We start from the raw sequence: 27,070 nt of genomic DNA, 5'->3' as shown, positions 1-27,070 counted from the left end.
AATTAATTAGATTACTTTTTATTACATTTAAATAATAAAAATATAAAAAGGTATTTTGTATTAATCAATTTATATGAATACAGTATTTTGGGTTGTAGAACAAATAATCTGAGTTTCCATTATTTCTTATGGGGAAATTCGCTTTGATATACGAGTGCTTTGGATTACGAACACGTTTCCGGAACGAATTATGCTTGCAATCCAAGGTTTTACTGTCGCTTAGAAGTGCGCAAACGAAAAGAACGTTACCGTGGGAACCAATCGGCTTGGCCGACATCCACCAGTAGCACCTGCACCTGCTCTGGGGAGTACTCATTCTGCAAGCTGATCATGGTGACCAGGCCTCGGAACCAGCACTGCCCTGGGGAAATGCACACGCAGCAACTTTTCCCAATAAGATCCTCCGTCGCACCACCTGAAAGGACAATCCCAAACACGGGGTAAACGTTAATCCACACATGGCTGGCTCGCCATGGGCACAAGCTAAAACGCATTGTCGCAAGATAATCTTGACTCACCCAATTCCAGGTTATCTGTTGAAGTGCTGTAGGTTTGCTGAAGATCTTTAAACACCTGCTCCATATCAGAGGCCCAGTCGTTTTTGATGTGCACGTAAAATTCTTTTGGCGAGACTGAAAATGGTGTTAAATAGTTAGAGGTTTTTTTTTTAAGGAAAAATCATAAATGCACTTTAATGAAACTGAGTGAATTAAACGAAGGTTAAACATTGCTTTTTTATGGAACGATGACAAATTAACCTTACATTTGGATATTAAAATACTGAAATACAGTGCAGGCCTCCCTCGCTTAACACGCACCCCCTCCCCCTCCCCAATAGCGCGCATTTGCAATTACGAGATTAAGCTTTTCGGGACATACGTCACACTTACGCTATGCGTTTCACAGTTATATAAAAAATAGCAATGATACATTTTTGTAAATAAGAAAAGAAAAATATATATTTGTGGTGGTGCTCAGTGTCACGGGCTGGGCATATGGACACGAGGCAGTCAGTGGCACCTGAACCCTTGCTGTGCAAGCATCATGGGGCCAAAGACCACCCAACCTCCACACGTATAGCCTGAACAGACTTGGGGCGAGTGCGATTAGCGAGCAGCTATGAAGGCCGGCACGGCACACGAGGGGTGGGTGGCTCGCATCCCGCGCGGCCACCTTTGTTTCTCTAGTGGCGATGTTTACACATCACATCAGTTACTCATTAGAGGCCGAGTCGACCTAAGAGAGGCCCAGGACCGATTCAAATAATCATCACTGGTGTTGGGCGTGAGCGGGAATCGAACTCGGGTTGCTGGGTTTGTAGCGCAATGCGCTGCACACTATCGCTCCCTACTTGCGGGCAAACGCGCACACACACACACACCTGCTTTTTATCATCGGGAAATTTAACATTTATACTACTAGTTATTGTCTAAAAATGTTTTCTGAATAGGGTTTGTACATGTTTATTCAAATTATTTTGTTTTTAGTTTATTTTGCATACAGTACTTATTTGAATTGTGATGTCTATTTTTGGTTGCCATGTATCTAACCCCGTTATTTAGCTAAGGTCGTAAGCTTATTGCAGTTTTGGCTTTCGCGGTACTTTTCAAGAACGTAATCCCCGCGATATTCAAGAGTCTCCTGTATATGTACATTTTGGAGGAAACCTGATTACTCAAGACACCTAGACAAGTAGCTAACACTCAAAACCACATACAAATAAGATGGTAATTGAAAAACACAATTTCAAAGCTTCGTGTTGTTATTAATGGAAGCTATCAGGTGCGAATAAAGGAAATATAGGCCTAATCAAGAAGTTAAAATTCACAACCATTACCATCCATTGCTTAAGCAACTGTATACAGCCATGTGACCCAGACCGAATGACCAGAGTTCACGCAAACTCCGATCATCCTCGCAGCGGCTTTTGACTAGCCATTGAACAATTACCATCACTGCATCGCTCGCTTTCAGATGCGCTTCTGCGGCCATCTGGAATGCTCTTTCTTCCGATGTTAGGACGCCGTTGGAGCTATGTACTTTTAAATCGACATGTAAAAATAATTTCGTTCAAGCTGCTTTTTGTGTTTCATGTTGTCCTTCCCCCCCACCCTCGGTTAGCACGGTTGGCTACGTACACAGTGCGAAAGAAGTTCAACATATGTAGAGGTGTAGCACTGAAACAAGCGTATCCACATTAATTGCTAAACAACATGCAACCACTGGAACATGCCTCTCACAAATTAATCTTTGCAGAGTATATCACATATTCGTTCTGATCACTTGACGATCTACAACTGGTGGAGTACTTATGCATGGAGCAACTATCATTTTCTACAGATGTTCACAAATGCGACTTTCCCACGCAATGCATTCGTTTAATCTCGTGTACATTCGCTTGCTTCTAAAGTACAGTAAAAGCAGTTTTCATGTTTAAAGCGGACCATGCTTTAATATTTGTCTAGTGACCTCTTTGACCTTTTCACACATCTTGCCTTCAAACCCAAGTATCCCCTGCGAATTGGACGTGCGAAATTGCACCCTGGTATTAACTCACCTACACAGATCAAGGTGCACAGGAAGTATTCCTGTGAGGGGGAAACAAGCTCCACTTCTGGATACACAGGAGTGTCATGACCTCCACCTGCCGCGGACGGCTCTGTTAATAGACAATTACTCACAACGTGTTATTACGCACAGGGAAACGACATTGTAATGCAACTCTTCCCCAATGATTAATTGAACATTTCATGGTCACGATTTAACGAGGTTTTTTTGGTATTTACAGTCTAGACTGCATTGGTTTTCTTTTTTAGTTTCATTTGTAGTTTTATTTGCTTTCTTAACTTAAAAAAATCCGAAGCCTATTACATTTGCAGAAAATTTAAGTGTGCTTCGAGAAAATACATTTCAATTAAAACATGCAATAATACTGACAGAGTGAAACATATTGGGCCGTTTTCACTAAACATTGTAATACTAACACCATACAAAAATGCTCTCAGTAGCCCCGAGGGAAGAGATTGGCCAGGAAGCCTACAGGCCTGCACCATCCCCTTGGAAAATTCAAGGAATGGGCAGGTCTCAAGGATTCATATTCTTGGGTTTTTTCGGTAAAAGCAAAAAAGCAGGTCTACATGGCAGGGGCTTGGTCCCATTAGCAGCAGTTGCACTTTAACAACTCTGGCACCGCCCCCCCCCTCTCAGCCAGTCTACATAACAAAGGCTCAGTCTTTTGTTATGTAGACTAGCCGTAGTTTCAGCCGCACCAACCTTACCAAAATAATAAAAAGGAGGCCTGTCCTGGCACCTCCCCCCTCAACCAGTATATATACGGGGTAGGATCCTCTTGGAATTTCTCATTTACTTGATACAGCAAGCGTGCTGTGACGGTTCCACCTGAAGACGGAAGCTTGTGTTGCCTCCGAAACATCGTGATTTTTATTTTATTAATTTTAATTTAAAAATTTTACCTACGTGACTTTACCGAAAAAAACCCAAGAATATGAATCCTTGCAGTCACGAAAGCTTCAAATCTAGGTGTCAAGGAGGGTATGACGCAGGCCCCGTCTCTCTTCTTGTTACAGCCGGCAAGTTAAATCTATATATATAAAAGGGAAATTTGTGAATGTGTGTCTGTTCGAAATGTTTAGCATACTTTCCAACATGCAACAAACTTGAAATTTGGCATGTGGGCAGCTTCCAGACTGTACACAATGCAAAAAGTATAAAAATAGACTTTTTAATTTTGGGGGGGGGGGCGCAATGGATATATTTTGCACGGCAAGTGAGCGGTGACGTCACATCTGTGATGTAACCCGCATGCGGCAGCGTTACGCAGCGTGCCTGCTGACGTCACTCACCCCCCCAACCCTCCGCGTAGGCCCTGTATTAATCCAAGACAAGAATCCAAGTCTCGGGCGAAGCCGGGTAGTATAAAGCTAGTAGTAAATAAAGTTGTATTCTATTAACATGGTATTTATGTTCTTTGGGTCTTTCGATAAAGCCACGTAGATAGAAAAAAAATTATAAAAATATCACGTTTCAATCGCAACACAATCGTAATTTTTTTTCCACTAGATGACGATTGCTTGTGTTGCGATCGAAACGTCGTGATATTTTTGTTACAATTTTTTTCTATTCTACGTGGCTTTACCGAAAGACCCAAAGAATATTAATTCCTGCAGTCACGAAAGCTTTAAGTCAAGAATGGTATTTATGGGTGGGAGACCATTTAGTAAACCACTGTAGTCTGATGCACTCCTTCAACAGTCGCACAACTACACGATCTCTCTCCTAAAGACCTCATGTGACTAGCTCACACTGACAATGGTATTTAGCTCTTGAATATATTGCCTAGGCAGGAATGGAACATGTATTGATACCGTCTGTCGACTGCAAATAACAATTTGCATGGCGACAGAAATTCGTGCAGTGTAACTAACAGTCGGTTGAAAGGCACCATAAATTACATTTTATCTTAAGTAGAAATTAACTTCTTAGTCAATCTATGACTGACCTTTAAACATCTTTATCATAAGCGTAAGCAAGTGTTCATATTAGATGCAATACCTTGGTCTCCAGTGTACTGTTTAAGGAACTGATCAAGTTCTACTGCTACTTTTTCATCGATATCTTCTGAAAGCCTGATGCTGTCCTCAGAATCCATTCTTTTCGGATTGCTCAGTGCCCCCGGAGAGGTGTCCGTTGCAGACTCCGCTTGAAGTTGACCACCTTGTTGACAAATGCTGTTGATGCTACTTTTATGTATATCCATAGCGACCACTCTTCCTGAACTCTGCTGTTGGACTTGCATACAACTACTTTCTGACGATGGCAACCCATATTCTTTGGTCGTAGACTTGCGATCTTGAGCTAGCTCGTGCTCATCAGCAACACCTCTTTCCAAGTGGCTGTCACGAGGACTGCATGGATATTTGAAACTGAATTCAGACTCCAAGCCAACAGGGGCAGGCCTTGTGCTTTCCGCGCATTTGAACTTGCCATTGAAACCGGTAAAATTGTAACAATGTGCAATATCTGCATTATCCTGCGACGCTTGCCTCTCGCCATTAAAATGATGACCTCTTTTGATTTTAGGAACATCAGAACAACCGCCAGGCTTGTTCCCTGTCAGCGGCTCGCTGTCCTCCAAGTTGTGTGATTTTCTCACTGCTTTAGTGGCATCTGGGTCACCGACAGGCATGTAATGGTTGTTCCTGTCCTTGTCTTTACCTGCTGTCAATAAATGCTTAGCTTTTCTCTCCACTTCCAAGTCATTTTGGCAAGGCATCCCTGCAGGCACTTGCCCTTCATCCTTGTAAAAAACAACATAAACATTGTTAGTTACAAAAGAGTGCATTATTCAACTCTATTTCATGAAGGAAATACATTATAATAAATATGCTAAAGATTCACAGGCACAAAGCTAGGGGTTAAAAACGCCCCATGTAATGCATGTAATAATGCAGTGTGTAGTGGGGTATCACCTTTCCAGGGAAGATGGTACGGCGACATTTTTCCTTCATGAAACTATTTTTGCTGCTTTGCTGCAAGTGATTCAGATACTTAATAAAAGTACGACTGACTTTAGTCCTGCTTGGATGACACTGAGAGAGACCTGTGAGCAATTTGTTAATTAAAGTTCACAATCAAGTTAGTAACACTTCAGGATGTTATTGCTTACACTTTGATAGACAGCCCCACTATCTGCTTGGAAAAATACATTTTTCGAAACGTAACGAAATCACCAATAAACGGCTGATCTAAAATGTTGAGAAGGTATAGACATGAAATGACCTAAGGTACTTCCCAAAATAATGTATATTTTCAAATTCTACATGGCTCCATAGTAGATAAAAAAAACATTCTTAAAGATATATACAAGGCGAGTCCTCGCTTAATGCGTATTCACACAACGCGTGTTCGCTATTATGCGGTTCTACCATCAGGTAACACTTTTCGCACAATGCGGAACGGATCTGTTACAACACGGAACGCGCACCGTTATACCGCGGTATCCGAGCGGTTGATGACCAACTAATTTCTTGAGCTGCGCACCTGAGCGGTATGATAAGAGTATGGGGAATGCTACAGTAAGGCGGCGGCATTTCCCAAGTGTATGACTTCAATATGCTAGCCACTGACGTGCACGCCCTCACCTGTTCCACCTAGGCCTCGGCAAGGTAAGGTAAAAGTTAAAAAGTAAAAACGAGCCTACCTTCAACTTACCTTTTACCTTACCACAATACAATCACTCTACCCTACCTTTTACCCTTTAGCAGGTAAGGTAAAAGGTAAAAAGCAACGAGCCTACCTTTACCCTACCTTTTACCCTTACCTCATACAAATTACCTGATTACAGGGCAATTACTAGGGAACTACACATGAAAAAGGTTTATAACGGTAAATGCTAGGTAGAGCGCTTTATTCATATAGAATACTCTCGATGATTCCAATTTTATACGCTTGTTGTCATTGTTGTTGTCGTCGTATCCTCAAATCTTGTAACTCAATTTTAACCCACTTCCCAATGTGGTATCAACTGCAAACTTGGTATACTTATGTCATACTGATGACAATACTATATTCTTGGCTGTAATTGGCCACTGTCCCTTACGTTATGGCAATCTTCGGGGCCACTTCCTGGAGTCGTGGCGTTCTGCCATTACTAGTACATTTAATAAAAGCGTGTTTAAAAAAGTTTTTAAAATATTACTTGTTAAATGGAGGCCACGGACTGCGCCACGGAGCTTTTAGCAGTAAACAAGGTACCGTATTTACCGGGTAATACTTCACACTACCTTTACCCTACCGGGTAATTCTTCTGAGCTACCTTTACCCTACCCTTTACCTTACCCCTTGGCATGTCGAAACCTTTACCTTTTTACCCAGTCAAAAGGGTAAATTACCTTACCTTGCCGAGGCCTAGTTCCACCTCACACTTGCATTAGAGCTCCCTCTACCGGATCCTTTAGAAAATAGCAATACCAACTGCCAACCATATATTTACAGAACCAATAATCGATTTATTTCTTGGTTCATTATGTATAAAACATCGAGGCACATCAGTGACATGAATGCCGATACCTATGTTTTTTTAAAAAGCCGAATATCGGCCGATAAATCAGTTAAACCGTTGTATCAGTTGGGCTCTTAGATATTACTTCTAAACACATTCTCTACAGCCAATATATATTCATAAAAATGACTAACGAAAAACGAAAAGCATTATATAATATCCGGTAGTGTGTATTTTACTACAAGCCAAAATCACAAATGTAGGATGCACCACCTGATGATCCATGCAGTCCGTTTCTGCTTGCTATTCCATCACAAAGCATCATGTCAGATATGCTCGTTCCATGTCTGCAACATTAACAAGGACATTTCTTTCCATGACACCTTGCTTACAACACAGAGCAATATACAAACAATAACGACTTGCGCAATATGCCACAAGATTATTTTCAGATGACACCAGTAATGCCCAAAGCTGACTGACACCAACTCACTTGTACTTCCCGTTCACCTTGGGCGCAGTATAGAGTTCGACAGAGGTACGTCCTTCGCTGTGATGGAGGAGAGCATGAAAGGTCTTATTTTCCACTTGCTCAGCAAACCAGGTTATCTGTGACTTTGTCCACATCACCTCTTCTACTGGAGACACCTGTAGAGAAAACACAGAAGCCACTTTAATATACTCGAATCGTAAAGAAATGCATGCCGCGGATGATATGAATTAGGCTACTGAAAAGAACAGCTTTTGAAAGTTACTACGAATCCCATTGACAGCACGCTTAACAACTTTCAGCTACCATTATACAAAGAAAATTGCAGTCCTTTGGCAATATCAATAGATCCGGAAAACTATCTAAAACCATCCTACAAGGCACCAGGTGAGGGGACTAGACAAATCGGGCATCCAAGACACATGCCCCTTCACCACTCGCAGAGAGGTTCGCAATTCAATGATTCATACTGTGGCCGTTAAAGATCCCTTGACATTATTATAAAAGTAAATGATTGTGTGTCGGTGTCATGGTCCAACATTTGAAAAATGAATTGCAAATTACTTAATTGCATAGCAGATTTCTTTCCCCGACCGAGACAAAATAGCAAGACCATCCTGAAAATAGGCGTGCAACTTAAGTTAGGCTTTCCTGGGTAAAGAAGTGTATAAATAACGTACGTAGGCTAGAGACACACGGATGGATTGCTGTGGCAGCTGGCAGAACTCGGACTTGAGGTGGCGAATCCTCGACACTGGCAAACGCTCACGATTCCCGTAGTCGACAAACAGCACATGCACCATCAGCTTCTCCAAATTCAGCGGGTGTATATCTTGCGTGGAAAGAGACAAAAATCAAATGTTTATTCTTCAGTATGGTTTCTCAATTACAATGCGCCATGTTTGATTTACAAAGCAAGTTTACTATGAATTCTTAAGATCCTGGACAGTTAAGGTTTTTTTCACTTTCTTGATTTTACACAAGCCGTTATTAAACCAAGTACTATCCTTCAATCTGCTCACATCATACTTAAAGCTGCGACAGCAGAGGGAGTACAGCCAAATGCAGTTGTACTGTTTCTGTGCTCCTCACATTCACCATCCCACTGACCAGCATGAAGTGCCCCCCCCCCCCCATTAACTCCCATGACCCACACGGCACGGAGAGACCAATGGGCTGCACCTCACACCTCCAATTAGCACGGTTGGCTACGTAGTCTGAACTAAGTTAAACATACAAACAAAAATTACTACGGCACTTGTTTTAATTTTTTGTGACTTATCTTTCCTATATTTTGCGCTATCGGTTTTCGTAGTTTTCTCCTGCGACTTTCTGACCTGCACCTACTGGACATGTAGGCTCAGTCAACCATTCTACACAACAAAGACTAATTTCCTGGCAGTGATTTCAGCCGCATCATCTCTACATAACAAAAAAAGGCTCAGACCCTTTTACACGCACCTTCACATCATCCGCACCTAGTTTACACAACAAAGGTTAATTCCTAACAGCGTGCTTCAGCCGCACCGAACCTCACAAAAATAATATTCAGGGCCTACCTTGGCTCCTCCCACCCTCAACCAGTATATATATATAAAAATACGGTTTTTCTTGGAATTTCTCTCACTTGATACAGCTATCGTACTGTGACTGTTCCACCTGAAGACGGAAGCTTGTGTTGCGCCTCCGAAACGTCGTGATTTTTATTTTATTTTATTCATTTTAATTTTTTACCTACATGACTTTACCGAAAATACCTAAGAATATGTGAAAGAGAGCTTCAGAGCTCATTGGATTCCTCCAGGAATATTCTGATTCATAAAGACTGAACTGACGTACTGCTTGGTGAAAATTACTAACCGTTATTAAACATTAATCATATTTCTCCTGCCTCAGCAGTTCGCCTGCTGTATTTTTTCACCTCAAGACGATTTGCTCGTGTTGCCATCGAAACGTTGTGATTTTGTATTTTTCTATCTACGTGACTTTACCGAAAGACCAAAGAGTAAGAGTATTAATCATAGCATTAGGTTAGCCACATTCACAATCAATTAAAACACTTTAATGAACCGTGAATCACACTTCCAACATTTCGCCAACATCAAAAAATGTTTCCTCTCAAAATAGTTCTCCGCTCAAGCGAAGTGCAGTGTTGGTGGTGTCGGCTAGTGGCCCTCGCCACCGCTGCAAATTCTACTTGTAGCAGGGACCCCATTTCTCATGAGAACCACCTTGCCAGACTTAAAATAAAATCACAAAATTTTACCCATCAACAAAGGATGACACTCGTCGCCTTACCCAACACAGAGACGTTCTGCATGTCAGTCACGCTCATGATGCGAGCCCTGTACCAATAGTCATCTTCGGAGTATTTTGCCAAAACGTACAACCCGACAGATGGGTAGATGCCCCCTCCAAGGTGTTCATTCTGCTGGATTTCCCAACTAACAAAACACACACATGTACATCAATATCTTCATGACCTTGTAAATCCTATAATAGTAAATAATTCCGCAATACATTTGCACTTTTACAACATGCTTAATAAGTTACAGAAAATACAACAGGAAACACTAAACACTTGTGCATTACAAAATTGTTACTAAATATCCATTAGAGAGGAAATGTACATTTTTCCATCCGCTCATGCATCTACTAACCAGTTATACGATTGGCTGTGTGATTGTCTGCTTGCATGTATATATGTATGTGTTTTTGTGCATCTGTGTTTGTACACAAGGAATTCAAGGTCAGTTGAACAATAGACTCGCCCACTCAGAGCAGACAGGAGGTACGAATTTCCTTTTGGAGTAATTAAACTGAAATGAGTCGTATATTAGCGAAGTACACATCTAAACCACTGTCGTTAGATTATATATTTCACAAATACATCTCGCAAAATGTTTGAAATGGTATAGGTTAAATACTTATCCCATCATTATTTACTTCAAAACCATCATTATTTACTTCAACAATCCCAGAATATTTGCACAGTAGAAAACAAGATCTGGAATGTTATATTATAAACTGTTTCTATTTTTGGAAGAATGTTTACAAATGTGTAACCTGCCAACAGAAACAGGGGTAAAAAGTGGTCTTTACAGTAATAAACTAGGCTAGTTTATCGTCTCCTTCATTTAACTGCTTTTACAACAGTGAGACTGTGAGACTGCTTTCAACGTAGCCTCACTCATGCTCCACCCACAATTAAACTAAGTTACAAATCATCACTATATAAATGTCTTGTGTTCTGCATTGCTATGAGGGGAAAATACTAATTATATGGTAAAAGATTTGTCTCTATGAAATGGATTTACAGGGGGTGAAACAATAACAATGAATTAACATAATTTAACTCGCGATACATGCATCGCATTGGACTTATAATAATTAATCAATGTCTTTTTTTCCCCTAGGTTACATACAATGGGTTAATGTGACCGCTGCAGCCACAAGAGGTGCTACACCATTCAGTTTATGGGTAGAAATGCTGAAAATTGCACGCACTTGAAGGCTTCCATCATCTGGTAGAGTTGGGATCCACAGGGCTGGATGTAGAAGAAGGATGGGTTCACGAGGTAGCACACCGTGACCTCCATCTCGAACTCATCCTTTAGGAGAAGAGGCTGGATTTCTGCTCTGTGTTGAGTGTTGGAAAGCAATGACCTTTCTTCCCATATAACACCTGGCCTGTCCAGATCCAATTTGTCCATGCTGGCCGCAGCATTGCCAAAACATTCGCTAGTGACACTGCTGTCAATGTTGCTTTCGATGCTTTGATGCTTCACCATTTCACTTGTGTACCGATCACTGCTGTTATGTTGAACTGCATTTCGTTTGCAGGAATCCAATCCTGAAACACTCTGAAATCCCATAGAGCCATTCTCATCATTGAACACCATTTCCCTTGAGGATGAGCCTGTCGCAAAGCCTCTTTCACCACAATTTGCATCACTGTTTTTAACATAACTTTGAGGACAAATATCATGTTTCCCTTTTGATGAAATTGTCTTGCAAATTACATAATCATCCCAAATCTCGCAATAATCAGAAACTGTACACTCTACGCTATCTGAAGATGAATTGCTCTCGATCAAAACATTTGAATGTTCATTGCACTGATTTGCAGTCTTAAGGGATAATGCTTTATGAGGTTTCTTTTTCACAGGGTTGGATGCACCAATTCCTTCTGCAGATATAAAATTCAGTAAAAACACAAATCATGCAGATGAGTCACGAGCACCACACGTAGACTGCACATACCCACAAATGTTGCACATGTGCATACACACACTAAATACAAACAGCTCCAACACAAAATGAAAAACTATTGATACAAGCATATCATTTTGATTTAAAGCTTTCGTGACTGCAGGGATTCATATTCTTGATTCTTTCGGTAAAGTCACGTAGAAGAGAAATAAAAAAAATATTAAACAATACAAATTCTCACGACGCTTCGACAGCAACACAAGCAATCATCACAGGTGTGAATCCACACCAATAAAAAATTTAAATATTTCTATTATGTCCCTTCTCCGTGACTTTACCGAAAGAACCAAGAATATAAGCATATCATGTTCATAATTTGCAAGAGCTTCATTACTCTTAGTGCCAATGTGTGCGTGGACAAGTTTTAGGCTAAAAGGGATACGACTCTTAGTTAACTTTGGTAATGGGGTGCATAAATCCATTTGGGGTGTGAATTGCGTCAAGTTCTTACCCGTTTGTCCATCAAGCCACTTCAAAATCTGCTTGAATATTTCAGAGCTTCTCTGCAAATTCTGAATTATAGCAGGATACTGTTGCCTGAAGCGGAAAAGTTCCTTCATTGGCAGAGAAACTTCGTCCATCACCTACAAAATAGTTACGTAAAACAAACGTATTGTACTGAAAAACATTAATCTCTAATGACCACAAGCAAAAATGTTTTCTTGGCACAAGAGCCATGGTTCTCAACTTTCCAGAATAATTCTACATGGTCAAGGTTCAAAGGTGAAAATGCATCATCGCCTGAATAGTGTGCAGTGTCAACATCATCAAATGATGGCACTGGCTAATTTGTTTTGGCATAGATTAAGTGAGATCATTCACAAAAAAATATGACTTTGGCTCTGGGCTTTCCGCAGTTGAGGGTGGTTTGGATTCACTATGAAGAAACTACACTTTCCTTCCTAGCAGTCCTAACATTGATTGTATGTACCACACCATGAGCAATATTCATAATTACCATATCTGCACTGCGGCACACCTAGCTCATGCACAGGAGCTGATTTCATTGCTTGACATCACCAAGGGCATGTTACATCCTTTTAATGCCACTACTGTCATTTGTTTCAACCACCGGTCATCATCCCTTTTAGCAACAGGTTCTGCCCAAGCCTCTGAATTGCCTTTGCTCTCTGGTCCACATTCTTTCTGCCTCTCAGTGAAATTACAAATGGAGGAATGAAGCTGTTCATGATTGTCTACGTACTTTTGTGTGTGCTAATTTTTATGTTTAGGATGCATCCTATTCACATGACCGTTCCGTGCAAGACACATTTCGCATGTTCACGGTGATTGTCGGAGCCATGCTGCTGTGACAAAACACACACTAATACACAACATCAAATAAGCCTTACTAACCTCGCATTGATGACTATAGATGTGGACACGTAACGTCTCCCTGTCATGTGGCCTGAGTAACCCAAGTTGTTTTGGCGGCTGGGAGGATGGCACAAGGACCAGTGGGCTTGATTTGAGGTTGGGAACCACTGCACTCCTACATACTGTACCCTCTCGACTCCAGGTCTCTTCATCGCTGGTTTACCTTCCTTTCATCTCAATAATCATGTCTCACAGCAGGCCACTCGAAGAGCCTTCAAAGTTAAAATATGTCCCGTACTCTGCCAGCTTAAGAACCCTGATATATTCTAGATTTGAAGCTTTCGTGACTGCAAGGATTCATATTCTTAGGTTTTTTCGGTAAAGTCACGTAGGTAAAAAATTAAAATTAATAAAAGTAAAATAAAATAAAAATCACGACGTTTCGGAGGCAACACACGGAAGCTTGTTTTGCCTCCGAAACGTCGTGATTTTAATTTTATTTTACTTTCAATAATTTTAATTTTTTACCTACGTGACTTTACCGAAAAAACCTAAGAATATGAACCCTGATATACATCGTGTATAACGTAGGCCGTCATGTTCAGTATTGCAGCAAATTTAACTGCGAAATTTTACGACAGTATTACAACACGCTAAAAGCTCATGCAATGGAGATGTTTACTAGGCGGTCCAGTTACTGAAAAACAAAATCCACCACGTATATGTAAACACTCACAGGCTGCAGGATATTGCAGAGTCTTGCAACGATTGCCGTTTGTAGCTCCTCAGCCTGCTCCAGGTTTGAGAGGACGTGTTGTACCATGCCTTCCAGATCACCTTCACGGCACAAAGCTAAACAAACATGGCACATAAATCATTCTAGGCCCAATGCGGTTGAGTGCAAAAAGCCAAAACACAAAAACAGTCATATATATATCAATAATGATTGCATTAATAATAGCAAATATACTATCGGCTCGTATTTAGTGGTAGTATAATAATAACGTGCCTTTTAACAAAATCACATCATGGTAGGAGGCCCTCATCAACGATTTAATAAAACAATGGGCTGACCATGTTCATAGTCCTGTACAGTAAACCATATTAACAATTAATCGAAGCTGTAATGATTACACGAAATCAGATCAGTTCCGCACACATTTCTACGTAAATTTTAATTGTGTCCAGTTGGGCACTGGTATTGTCTATTATTTTTGTACTTTTTCCTGCAGCATACCTTACTAATCGAGTTGTTTAATGTGATTACACACTGGGGGTGGCCTCACGTGACGATAAATACTGGACATCTGTGAAAAAGAGCTTTATAGCTCATCGGATTTAATCTTAATTTTAGAACTTTCGTGACTGCAGGAATTATTATTTGTTTCTTTCGGTTAAGTCACGTCTAAAGATAAAATAATAAATTAAATTAAATAGCATACGACGTTTCGATTGCAACACAAGCAATCATCATCAGGTATAATGAAATAGCGACATAAAATCTAACCAGAAAACTATAGACAGACATATTAGCAGACAGATATCACCAAGATAAATAGCGAGAGCAACACAGGTAACAGAGAGGGGTGATCGTCTCTGTGGGGTGGCCTTAAATAGACAGAGGGGGGGGGCGGAGGCAGAGAGAGGGAGGAGGGTTAGAGAAAAAATTAGCATATCAATGAGTGGTCAACAGACGTGGTGCTGCGAATGCGATGGCACGGCAAGCAAGCCTGAAAATCAGAAGGACACACTAAAATTAAATAACCTAGTAAAATATCGAAATGTAATGTAATACAACACAGAGGGTCGGTCAACACACAATTAACGCATAACAAATAATAACTCATCGGATTTGTCCAGTATAAATACTCGGATTCTGAAATAAGCAAATAAAAAACAGTAAACGGCTCTTGAACAATAAGTGTTTACTAAACGACTTGGGGAGCCACAACAAAACGCTACCCCGTCCAGTAGCCGATCAGCACTATTGGCTACGTACGATGCGAAATAAGTTCAACATACCATACATATTTATTCTAGATTTGAAGCTTTCGTGACTGCAAGGATTCATACTCTTAGTTCTTTCGGTAAAGTCACGTAGGTAAAATTAATAAAAATAAAACAATAAAAATCACGTTTCGGAGGCAACACAAGTCTTCACCTAAAGACGGAAGCTTGTGTTGCCTCCGAAACGTCGTGATTTTTATTGTTTTATTTGTATTAATTTTACCTACGTGACTTTACCGAAAGAACTAAGAGTATATACCATACATAACCGTATCTCGTCTTCGCGTGGCTGACGTCGATGTAGAGTAGTCCAGATGTCTGATGACCCCCAATTAATTGACCCCTATTCTTTTTCCTTTGCGCATTCATTTCGGGGTTTTTTTAGATACATTACTTTAAAACAATATTACATTTCAGATAATTAAATTGGGGGGGCGAGGGGGGGTCATAAGACATCTGGACCACCCTGTAGATTGCAGAACTGTGATCTTCATCTCTCTATTGTGGAACGTGCGCGTCCTACTACAGCGTCCAAGCGAACGCGACCAATGCACGAACACATGTTATGTTGTACGAATGTATGGAGGTTCATGAAGGACGCTACTGGTCAGTTGGGAGGCAGTCGCCCTCCAACAACAACGGAGGAGGGCAGAGGAGCGACGCCCTCACAACAACGAGCGGAGGGCCGGGCGGATAAAATTCAGCAAGTTGGCACAGTAAGGGGGGGGGGGCACAGCTGTTGCACCTGCCAGTCATCTCAGTCAGTCAACCAATGGCACCTCCTGGGTCTGTCCCGTGACCTCCTCCAGCTGGGTGCCTTCCGACACTTCACGTGGCCTCACGTGCACTTGGCCTGGCACAGGCGCCGTGGCGACGTCACCGTCACTTAAGTGGCGAATGGCGTGTGTGTATGTACGTGCAGTGTGTTGAACTTCCTTTGCACCCGTAGTACGTAAGCCAACCCGTGTTAATCGGAGGTAACCGTGTGACAGTCACACGGTTAACTTCAGATGACGGCCCGCGAGAGAGCCGTGGAGAGCCAAAGCGGCCACATTTCAAACGGGAGTCATTTTCGTTACCTCCACTTCAACGCGCCCCTACAACAACGTGGCGAGACAAAAAATCGCAGCGGATTTCCAAAGCCCGATGAGCTCACCCGTCCCGTGCCATCCCGGGCACCGTCCCGGGCGCCCCCCCCCTAATTCCGAGATTCAAAGACGAAATTAAAACCAATTTACAATGCGCGTCCAGAACTGTCCCGACCACGAGCTTGCAGATTACGGCGCCAAACACGACAGTGACCAGAGCATCCCCCCCGTGTAATGTAGGAGACCTTGTCAGTGGTTCCGTCACTCACGTCCCGTTCTTCTACCTCGATCTCCACGAGAGTGAGCGAACACTGCGTGGCGTGTTACACGTTGGCATGAGTAAGACGCGGAGCTTGTTGTTGTACTAACATTGTTGTTATACTAACATTGTTGTTGTACTAACATTAAACCAACGTTCAAACCCGATTACTGTAAATGCGGCCTTTCCGGAAAAAATATCCCAACGTTGGCATTTGTGGTTGTAAACTTCGGCTCCCACGTTCTTCAGTGGGTTACGTCTTCCTTATCAAAGGGCAGCGTTCACAACGCGGTGGCGAAATGTCAACAACCTCGCCAGGAATACAGGAGGTCGTGTGGGTCCAATCTCGACCCCGACGACCGCCGTATATTGTGGTGTCTCTCGCCCCGTGGTGGCGTGGATTTTGTCTCCGGGTCCTCCGGTTTCTTTCCCCCCCTCAACATTTGCGAGTCAACAAACGCATATCACGTAGGTGGTGATAATAAACCACGACGCCGAGCTATAATTTGCTTTCGCCAGGTCGCTTCTGAAAAAATTGCTTTATAGCAGCTCAGTGGGCCTTACCTTGGTGAAATAAACGATAGTTATTGCGTGGTATTTGTATTTTTATACATATACAAAGTGCGTGCGTGTGCGCTGTACCCGTCGCTGCCTTGCCGCCAGAATCCATCGCCGCTCACACCGCCCGCCACGTGGTCGTGCGCGCCACGTGTGTGCCGGGTCCCGCCACGCGCATGCGCAGCCGCGACAAGCGATCACGTGCTGTCCCGTGCGCAGGGTGGGAGGGGGGAGGTCACGTGGCAACACACGCAAGGGGGGGGGTCACGTGGCAACGCGCGCTCGCGCCCGCCCTTCCGAGCACGCGGTCTTCCACGTCGACAAAAATAACAAATCGAGGCAGTGGAGGCGGAGGGGATTCGAATCGGAATATGTATTTATGACTGGAGGAGGAATACGATGAGCTATGAAGTTATTTTTCAGAGACGTCCGGGTCAGAACGTTCCAACAACAAACGATACGAAAACACAATAGGGGTGCACAGTATAGGAAAGGTAATCAAATTGCTTAAAGATATACAAATACAACTTAAACTATATATTTTTTTTATCTTACCAGGTAAAGCCCACAGGTATGAACTTATTGTTCAGAAGCGACCAAGCCACGAATGATAACTCAGAAAAATTAATGTTTCTTCAACGTTCTGACCCGCCTCTAAAGAGCTTTACAGCTCATCGAATTCCTCCAGTATAAATAAATATTCTGATTATGAATATGTATTAAGACTGGAGGAGGAAGCATCTGATGAGCTATGGGGGAAAAAACTTTATAACAGATTTCTAGTAAGTGGCGGGTCAGCAAAGTACATCGATTCAAAAATACAATAAAGGAAGCTAGAGCAAGATAGAGAAAAGTTAAACGAGTAATTTAAAGAAATAAATACAATAGAAATTACACATGGAAGTACAAATTGCACGAGTACGTACATTCCAAGTGCAAGACTGGGCAAGGCAGCAAGACAACAAGAAAGTTGCCCAGAGGTCGCCGTTTCTATGGAATCGAAACGCCGACCTGGATTGCAAGTGCAGCGTGCTAACCATGACACAACTGTAGAAGCTCCATTTGTTTCTTAGGGGAGGGGGGTTAAGGTTAAATTGTTATATTTATTGCTATGCGGTTACCGGTATTGAAAAAAAATCGATTTTAACAACCCGGATTCACAACACAGTGACGTGGCTTAGCGGTATCTTTGCGTGTTGCAAGAGGCTCACGGTGTGAATCCATTGACCTCCCTGAATAATAATGTGGGTGGATTCACGGTAAAAATACGTACCATCTGCTTCACAATGGACGTTAAAGATCCAGTTACATTATGGTTCAAAATTGCTACATTTGAGAGAGAAAATGTCATGCAAATTACTCAATTGGAATACCGTACGCGAATACAGTACATAGCAAACACGATGTCCCCCTATTGACAGAAGAATGCTCGTTTGTCGGCAATGTGCTGCTGTCTATGACCCCAGCTGCCACTGGGGGTGCCCTATCAAAAGTGTTGAGATGCCGTGTGATGCAGAGCACGCTGAGACGCTTATAAGGCGCTGTATTAAACAAATCGTTAACCATGCAAGAGCTATTTTAACTAATGATGCCAACACTCCCAGTATTCACTCAGTCTCGAGGACAGAGGACTACTCAAGAGGCGCGAAGAGGAACCACAGACGAGTAAAAAGGAAAGCCACGTGGTGAGCCGACGACAATAATTATCCAAGCTCTGCGGTCCTCTATATATGAAGGTGTTATAGGCAAATTCGTGTTTTTAATGTGGGAGGAAACCAGAGCACCCGGAGAAATCCACACGTGCGAAATCCACACCATCCTGCACAGACGGAACAGGTGGAGTCCACTTTGTGGCTGTACCCACATCTCCTGGCAAGCCAGGGGTTATGGCACCTCCTCGAAGCCCACGGGAGGTTGAGTTTCACAACGTGTGCGTGTGTGCGATAAACCACCAACCCTATAACATTGCTGCTGTAAATATCCACACGATGAGCCACTTCGTTGAGCTATCGTTAATGGCCAGGTCGCTTCTGAAAAAGAAACTAAAATTATTGGTTCTTTCGGTAAAGTCACGTAGAAGGGAAATATTTTATTATTATTCTTTCGGTGAAGTCCCGTAGAAGGGAAATATTTTATTATTATTTTATTATTTCCCTTCTACGTGACTTTACCGAAAGACCCAAGAATACGTTCAGCCCGAGTTATGTGTGTGGTTGTTTTGCGGCGTTCGACCCCCCCCTTCTCTCTGAGTCATCGCTGTCACTGTGGGCAACCGAACCCATCACAAACCAGCCAGCATGGCAGAGGACAAGGTGCGTCGCTTGGCTTCGCTTGGAACAGAGCGGCTTCCCTTGGTCGCCAATGCAGTCGATTTAAGCTCGAGCCTCGCGTTAACGTGGCCAAGGGGTTGAACGCACGAGACGAGACAAAGCACGACGCTTAATCGCGATGAGTATCCACTTACACACGGAACCACTGGCGAATTGTCAAACGAAGCCCAGGAATTATGGGCTGGGGGGAGCGGTGGCGCAGCGGTTAGCGCCTTGCGCTACGAACTTGTGGATCCGAGGTTGATCCGCGCTCACGAGCCATAACTGGCGAATATTTGATTGAACCCGTCCTGGGCCGACCTCTAGGTCGACTCAGCCTGAAACGGGTACTTGGCGCGGTGCCTAAACATGAGTACAGGGGAGGTAAAGGCGGCCGGGCGTGTTGCCATGATGGCCTTCATAGGTGCTCTAAACTTGCTCCAACAGTCTGTTAAGGCTATAATAGGGGAGGGGGGGGTTCTTTTTCTACATTATAACCACGTGCGAAGCCGGTCAGCTGAGTTCGACTAACGGCCACGACGCACATCAACAGCGAGTGGTATCAGAACGTGTCTTTGGTGTCATCTCGGTCGACTCAAGACTTTTAAATAAGCGCGGTGTGTAAACACCGCTGGGGAGACGAAACTTCACCACGATGGTCAGTGCAGGGTGCTAAAGGAAGGGAGGCGGTTATGCAGGACCGTCTCAGATATCATTCGCAAGAGGTTAGCCGTGGCTGGGAATCGAACTTTGGTGGCCAGCGTAATTGTTCAGTGCGCTACCCGCTGCGCCATTGCTCTGTGTGCGTATGGTATACGGATTTGTGTACATTACGTGTGCATGTTGCACTGCATCTTCAAGAAATACGTGATATGGGTGGTGGAGTCAATTCAGACACGATTTAGGAAAAACTCAACACCGCCAATAGCTTGACTTCAAGCTTTCGTGACTGCAGGAATTCATATTCTTTGGGTCTTTCGGTAAAGTCATATAGATGGTTCAAAGAAAATCACGTAGATGGTTTAAAGAAAAGAACAAAAAACTACGACGTTTCGATCACAACAACAGTCCATGTAGGTTTGTGGAGCAGGTTGTACGTATTTAATTCCAATTGTAGGATACAAGATACTGTTGCATTGAGATTCGATGTGCAGATTTATTGTACGGCTAAACATATCAATTGTCAATGCAATCTTAAAAAGTTTCTGTATATTCAGTACGAGCATTAACTATACGTACACCGCATGTTTTGAGTGAATAAAGTATGTCATGGGCTATGAAAGCCATGCAAGCCTTAGCAGTGCAATTGGAGGCTTGGACATGGCAGTTATCATGGAGACAAAGGTGATTTGTATCGAGTGTGCCATACAAGGCCGCGCAGAAGTACCTGATGATAACGCATTTAGAGTACATGTAATGCAATTGCAGTCTGAAATTCATGCAAAAATGTGACAGTGTCAGCCAATTATAAAGTGAGTTACAGTATTGTTTCGAACAATAATTGCTATACTGCACAGTAGATATCACAAAATGACATTATAAGATTACAGTAGAGTATGTAATTTTAACAATCTTTCCTTTGTAGGAAATTGGTGATGAACTGAAGAGACAGGGGTTTAAAAAGGTGGCAGATGTGAATGAACTTTGTCTGTCGCACAAGTAAGTGAAAGCGTGAGACATTTCCCCTCTTAATGAGTGTGTGATTGACAGTTACTTTTGCAATAGGTCTGGAGCAAGCTCAAGTGTCAAAATGAGGTTTTTAGCTGAGTAGCTAAGCGGTGCCAGTTCAGCTCAGTTGACACTCACCATGAAGCAATATTTAAACATGAATGAAATGGATATTAATTCTAGATTTGAAGTTTTCGTGACTGCAAACCAAAGAGAAATGGATATTACACTTCGTTGAGCTGTCATTTCTTCTGGAAAGAGCTATACTGTATACATCAGTGGGCTTCGCCTGGTAAAATATATTTTTTATAGTATTGCAATGGTACATGCTAAATATGGTGATTGGGGTTGAGTTGGAAGTAGCATTGGCCTGCCCCATGGTTTATTAACTTACTGTTATGTAATATCGATATCATACTTTTGAGTTTCGAGCATGGAACAATGGAACTCATTAAATGTGTATTGTCTGCGCAGAAGTTTGACGCATTTATCTGATCTATCAAGATTCCACAATTTAAACTATTTGTGGCTGAATGGAAATAAGGTAAGATATACTTACTTATTATCAGTTCAGTTTTCTAAAGCATTTGAAACTGATCTCATGTATTTCATAATTTTGATTATTTACCATCTTAATTGCCCTAAACATATATATGGCTATTCTTTGGGTCTTTCGGTAAAGTCACGTAGATAGGTTCAAAGAAAATAACAAAAAAATAACAAAAACTACGACGTTTCGATCGCAACGCAAGCGGTCATCATCAGGAGGAAAAAATTAACCCGTAAAAACAAAGTTTTTCACTATAAATCCTTTATATGCGTGGCATCGATTTCATTTTATTATTCATTTCTGTTTGTCTTGAGTAAGCAAGCAAGCAAGTGAAGTTAATATAAAGGATTTAAAAATGAAAGATCACCTCTTGACATGCCCCGTATATTCCCGAGGGCACTAGCGTTGACCCGTTTTACCACTTTCAAGAACCTGGCGGCTTCAATTTAACTGCTCTACAAGTAAACCCGTAAAAACAAAGTTTTTCACTATAAATCCTTTATATGCGTGGCGGCTAGAGTCTTCTCGTCCTCTGGCTTGAGATGGCTGCCACCTATGGGTCAGATGATTGTCTGCCAGTATTAAGCAATTGGTAATTAAATATTTAATTTGTTTTCCCTAAACAGTGTAAAATTTTGGAAAAAAAATTTCACGAAAATAAATTGTCACGCACAACGAGTCTGTGTGCAAAATGTCAACTCGATTGGATCACGGGAAGTGGGTTAAAAAACGACCGAAAGATTTGCATGGTCGTAAGCAAGCAAGCAAGCACGCAAGCACGCAAGCAAGCGAACTTAATATAAATGATAAAAAAAGATAGGAAAGCTGCTGAGGCAGACTGTTTTAAAGGTTTGAAATGGGTGTAGCCCAAGGGTCATAAACGAAGTGGGCGGGGCTAATAATGTTAATGTTAGAAATTAGCATGTTAATGGTAGATCCGAGGACGACCTCCACGACAAGCGCACGGAGGTGGCTCTGTTAATGTGAGAGAAATTAGCATGTAATGTAAGATCGCAGAGCCGCAGCCACATTGGCGCACGAGGTGGCTGAGAAATGTAACCTGTTAATGTAAAATCAGAGAGCCGCAAATAAATAACATCGGAAGGCGGTAGGATGGAAACATCACAGCCAGTTATGACTTAAACTGGTTAATGACGTCCTTCCAATGATTGTTCAGTTTGTACCCATCTTCTCGGTTGAAATTGTGTCGGTGTCTATAAACATGGATGGCTTTATCAACGAATCTTTGTTGATAGCCAGTGGGTTTGCAAAGTACCTTCGTATTGGAGAAATGAATTTCGTGTGAGGCCACCCCATTAAAACAATGATCAGCCATGGCCGATGTGTTGGTCCTACCGTGTTTCAGATCTGCCTTATGTTCACGAACACGGTCCGAGACATGTCGCTTAGTTTCCCCAATGAATCTACTGCCACAGACACAGCTTAGTTTGTAGACGCTGGGGTATTGCACATCCTTCACAGATGGGATCAGATCACGAATTTTACGTAGTGTTAAATCGCACCTGGATCTTGTGTTTGCTCATGATTTTGGAAATCCATACAATCTGGGTGGTATAGTAGCAGTGGGTTTTAAGGAAAACCGCTTGGTTGGTTCGATTAAAGATGTCGAATCAGTGATGATATTGTTGGTTTTCGTAACGAGGCGGTTGGTGGGATCTCTTTTAATGTTGGTATAGCTACCATCATTAAGTAAGTCCTGAATTTGTTTATGGTACACAGGTTACCCAGTCCACTGCTCTGAATGACCTCTTCACTCCCTCTAAAGACCCATATTTTGTGAGCTTCCTATGTCCTCCAGTTCACCTCCGATTAGCACGGTTCGCTACGTACGGTACGAAAGAAGTTAACCATAGATACATATACATTTGTAGCATTTATATTTCCTAACTTCGTGCATGGCGCACTAAGATCCGTGGATGAATTGCGCCTTAAAAATGCGAATTATTATTCACACCTACCCTCCGCGAACCAAACGTGACTGGTAACAGGCTCGATTAGACAATGGAAGATACCCAGCTTAGATATTCATTACATTAACTGTACAGCATCTTGAGATGCGGGAGCATGTAGGCACTGTTTTATTTCAAATGTGTAACAAGAGATCGAGAGCTCAAGGCCAGTGGTGACTCCAGTGTTGAGTCCATTCTTTTCGAGTCGATCAGCGTTTAGGGAAAACACACTTGAGCTGATCTCTTTATGAAAGTGGATAGTTTTCTGTAAGTTTTTGCAATGTTTAGTAATGAAAAATGACAATAACTGTCCGTTTGTCTACACATTCATTAATAAACACGTGTTTATTTCACAGCTGAAAACTGCCAACTTCTTGAAAACGAATTACAGACTTACTGAACTCTATTTGAATAATAACAAGCTGAAAGATATAACAGGTAATACATTTCAAAGTTGCAAGTACAATCGTGTACAGTACATTCAGCACGCAATACATTTTCATCATTGCAATAACAATTGATCATTGATATCTATCAATTATGCTAAATTGTATAATTTCAGCTACAATGGCACAAGGCATTTACTTAACAACAGATACAGCATTGTGATTTGTTGCCAACAACATACCAAGCAACAGTGGTGATACAAGATCTGACTCAATGACACTAACCACCACGTCTTTATTGTGTTTCCTGGGAGCAGGATGTTTGTTCCACCTTTCTTGCTTGCAAACTCTGTTCCTGAACAACAACCAGCTGACAAGCCTGGAGAACACGCTGATGGAATTCCGCAGGATGACCTGCCTTTTAACACTTAGTAAGTATCATGCAACAAAGCAATATTCTGGCAGAAGTGTTATCAATGACAATACTGTAATTCAGGGCTATGGCCATTTTCATATTTGAAGGAGCATTGCTACTGGGGATAAAATAGAATACTGGGAATATACCAGTGACGTGCGGTGAGGTCAATGGCTGGGGAGGCACTGGCTCGTGTCAGAGCCAGATTCACACACTGAGGAGGCGTGGCCTCACTGATGGGGGGCGTGTTAGACACGTCCCCCTCAGTGAGGCAGATGTGATAGCTGCCTCCCCTGGTGCTTTTTCATTGCAGTTTCATGACGAGACCAGCGAGCCTAAATATCTTTATACACATACGTGAAATAAGTTACATGGAGTATGAAAGGCGAGGACATGAAGTGAAGGGGTCTACAAACATTACATTGGTGACATACTGAGATAGTAACAGGCACGCGCTTATTGCCCGTGCTCCATCCAGTTACTGAGGGGTTGCGCAATCAGAGGGGAGGCTGAGCTTGTCGCTGCCTCACCTCTCGTCTCTTCCTGTATTTGCAGCGGAGCTCCGCAAATTTCATTTTGACCATAAACATGATTGGAATCGTACAGAAATGACATTTATAACACAAATCAGTGGAAAAATCTTAATATTTATTTTATTTTTTTATCCTTTTTTTTTACTTTTCGTAACAGCTATTTTCATTGGAGTATGATAGGTGTGAGGCTCTGCCTCCCCTGACCGCACGTCCCTGGAATATACCATGTGCATTTAATAAATAGCAATTTAAGCTGAAATATATATTATCTAAGTATTACAACTCTTCTCCAGCCGTTTCTACAAACAGCAGTACTATGCATACTAACTCGTACTTTCTTGCTCGTAAACGCTGTCAATTAACTTTGACTCCTATAGATCTATTTCACAATCCACTTTCCCAAGAGCTGACCTATCGGACAACCGTAATTCACCACGTACAATCCCTTCAGCTCCTGGACAGATGCGGTAAGATGGGTGTACAATTTTATTATTTACATTTGTACTGCATACTGATTTTGACAAACTGGTCTTTCAAATAACAAATTGTTCTCTTGTTCTAGATTTGAAGCTTTCGTGACTGCAAGGATTCATACTCTTAGTTTTTTCGGTAAAGTCACGTAGGTAAAAAAATTTAATTAAAATTAATAAAAGTAATCATAGAAATAAAATAATAATAAGTATAACCCGTAAAAACAAAGTTTTTCACTATAAATCCTTTATATGCGTGGCGGCTAGAGTCCTCTCGTCCTCTGGCTTGAGATGGATGCCACCTATGGGTCAGATGATTGCATTGCACCATTAAGCAATTGGTAATTAAATATATTTTGCCCCATAAAGTGTAACATTTTTGAATTTTTTTTTTCACGAACATTAATTGTCACGCACAACGAGTCTGTGTGGAAAATGTCAGCTCGATTGGATCACGGGAAGTGGGTTGAAAAACGACCGAAAGATTTGCACGGTCCTAAGCAAGCAAGCGAACTTAAAATAAAGGATTTAAAAATCACGACGTTTCGGAGGCAACACAAATCTCCGTCATCAGGTGGGACCGTCAGTTAGATTTGCTGTATCAAGTGATAAAGCAAATCTCACCTGATACAGCAAATCTAGCTGACGGTCCCACCTGATGACGGAGACTTGTGTTGCCTCCGAAACGTCGTGATTTGTATTATTTTATTTCTATTATTACTTTTATTAATTTAATTTTTTTTACCTACGTGACTTTACCGAAAAAACTACGAGTATGTTCTCTTGTTTTATATGAACGCATGGTGCTGCATCTCCCAGAGGTTAAAGAGGAAGAGAGGGCTGAGGGCAGCAGGCACTTCGAGGGAGAGAGAGAACGAGTGAGACTGTCGGTGGCGTTCGGCCGACGGGCAGAGTTGCCCCCCACTCCGTGTTGGCCGGCCAAGGCAGCCTCGACCGCACCAAGTGAGAATATGCGAGGGTTGCTTATCATTAGCGTTAAATGGGCACCATCTTGTTCCGGCATCCTTGTAGTTTTAGCAAAAGATGTTCACTCCCTCCCCTGGCAAACAGGAGCGTGTGGGTTCAATCCCAACCCTAATAATGCGTGTATATTTGGAGTTTGCATGTTCTCTCTCTCCGTGGTCGTGGACTTTTCTCCAAGTCCTCCGGGTTTTCCCTCGACATTTTGAAACCTGCATTTAAAGTAATTTAGCTGTAATGTTTCCATGTGATAAGTCACTTATTTGAGCTATCATTTGTGGCTAGGTTGCTTCTGAAAGAGCTATATAGCTCAGTGGGCCTTACCTGTCAAAATAAAAATTTAGTTGTATAGTTTAATGAAGTGAATTTCCTGGTCCACTTTCTGGACGTCCTGTTGTACACTATCTCAGGATGCAGTTGTTTTTGGATACATTACAATGCACGTTGTATAATAATTTGGTTTAGCAGCTGGTTGGGTATTAAGTGACATCATACAATTTCTTTGTCATTTACTCAATGTTAATTGTACCTGCACAACTATGAGAACATATGGATCTCAATATCATGGCAATAAAAAGCACAAGGAAAGCCAATAAATCTATCCTTTAGTTAAGGATCATATAAGTGTATTGCGAGTTATAAAAGTTATTATTAAATTATATGCTAGATTTGTGTACATTAAAAAATATTCTAATTCAACTTTTTGTTGTTGTAGGTTATGAGGTTGCTAACCACTATAAAAGGCAAGTAAAATAATATCAAGTGCTGTACGGTTA

General features: G+C 41.9%; 2 protein-coding genes across 4 annotated transcripts in view; one reads left to right on the top strand and one right to left on the bottom strand.

The window, feature by feature from the left end:
- Positions 1 to 17,229, bottom strand: part of LOC144728870 (uncharacterized) — a 33,288-nt gene extending 16,059 nt beyond the window's left edge. For all 3 annotated transcript variants that reach the window (XM_078608581.1, XM_078608572.1, XM_078608588.1), the window contains exons 1-13: positions 17,097 to 17,229; positions 13,837 to 13,952; positions 12,235 to 12,367; positions 11,019 to 11,700; positions 9,810 to 9,955; positions 8,192 to 8,343; positions 7,515 to 7,669; positions 7,295 to 7,368; positions 5,490 to 5,620; positions 4,573 to 5,317; positions 2,558 to 2,659; positions 519 to 632; positions 250 to 415 (exon numbers count right to left, since the gene is read on the bottom strand). In XM_078608581.1, the coding sequence (XP_078464707.1) occupies positions 250 to 415; positions 519 to 632; positions 2,558 to 2,659; positions 4,573 to 5,317; positions 5,490 to 5,620; positions 7,295 to 7,368; positions 7,515 to 7,669; positions 8,192 to 8,343; positions 9,810 to 9,955; positions 11,019 to 11,700; positions 12,235 to 12,367; positions 13,837 to 13,952; positions 17,097 to 17,124 (2,744 nt within the window). In that variant the 5' untranslated portion in view covers positions 17,125 to 17,229. The remainder of the gene's footprint in view (positions 1 to 249; positions 416 to 518; positions 633 to 2,557; positions 2,660 to 4,572; positions 5,318 to 5,489; positions 5,621 to 7,294; positions 7,369 to 7,514; positions 7,670 to 8,191; positions 8,344 to 9,809; positions 9,956 to 11,018; positions 11,701 to 12,234; positions 12,368 to 13,836; positions 13,953 to 17,096) is intronic.
- A 2,051-nt stretch (positions 17,230 to 19,280) lies between these two features.
- On the top strand, positions 19,281 to 27,050 carry LOC144724149 (leucine-rich repeat-containing protein 72-like). The gene is made up of 8 exons (XM_078603069.1): positions 19,281 to 19,324; positions 20,907 to 20,980; positions 21,464 to 21,533; positions 23,866 to 23,947; positions 24,213 to 24,326; positions 25,221 to 25,310; positions 26,133 to 26,276; positions 27,010 to 27,050. Exons 1-8 carry the CDS (start codon positions 19,310 to 19,312, stop codon positions 27,048 to 27,050), a joined length of 630 nt encoding a protein of 209 aa, XP_078459195.1. The 5' UTR covers positions 19,281 to 19,309.
- Positions 27,051 to 27,070: the final 20 nt, after the last annotated feature.

Source organism: Lampetra planeri, chromosome 2 (genome assembly GCF_965212315.1).
Source record: "Lampetra planeri chromosome 2, kcLamPlan1.2.h2, whole genome shotgun sequence".
Lineage (NCBI taxonomy): Eukaryota > Metazoa > Chordata > Hyperoartia > Petromyzontiformes > Petromyzontidae > Lampetra > Lampetra planeri.
Note: the sequence above shows the minus strand (reverse complement) of the source record. Positions and strands in the feature narration are given on the sequence as shown.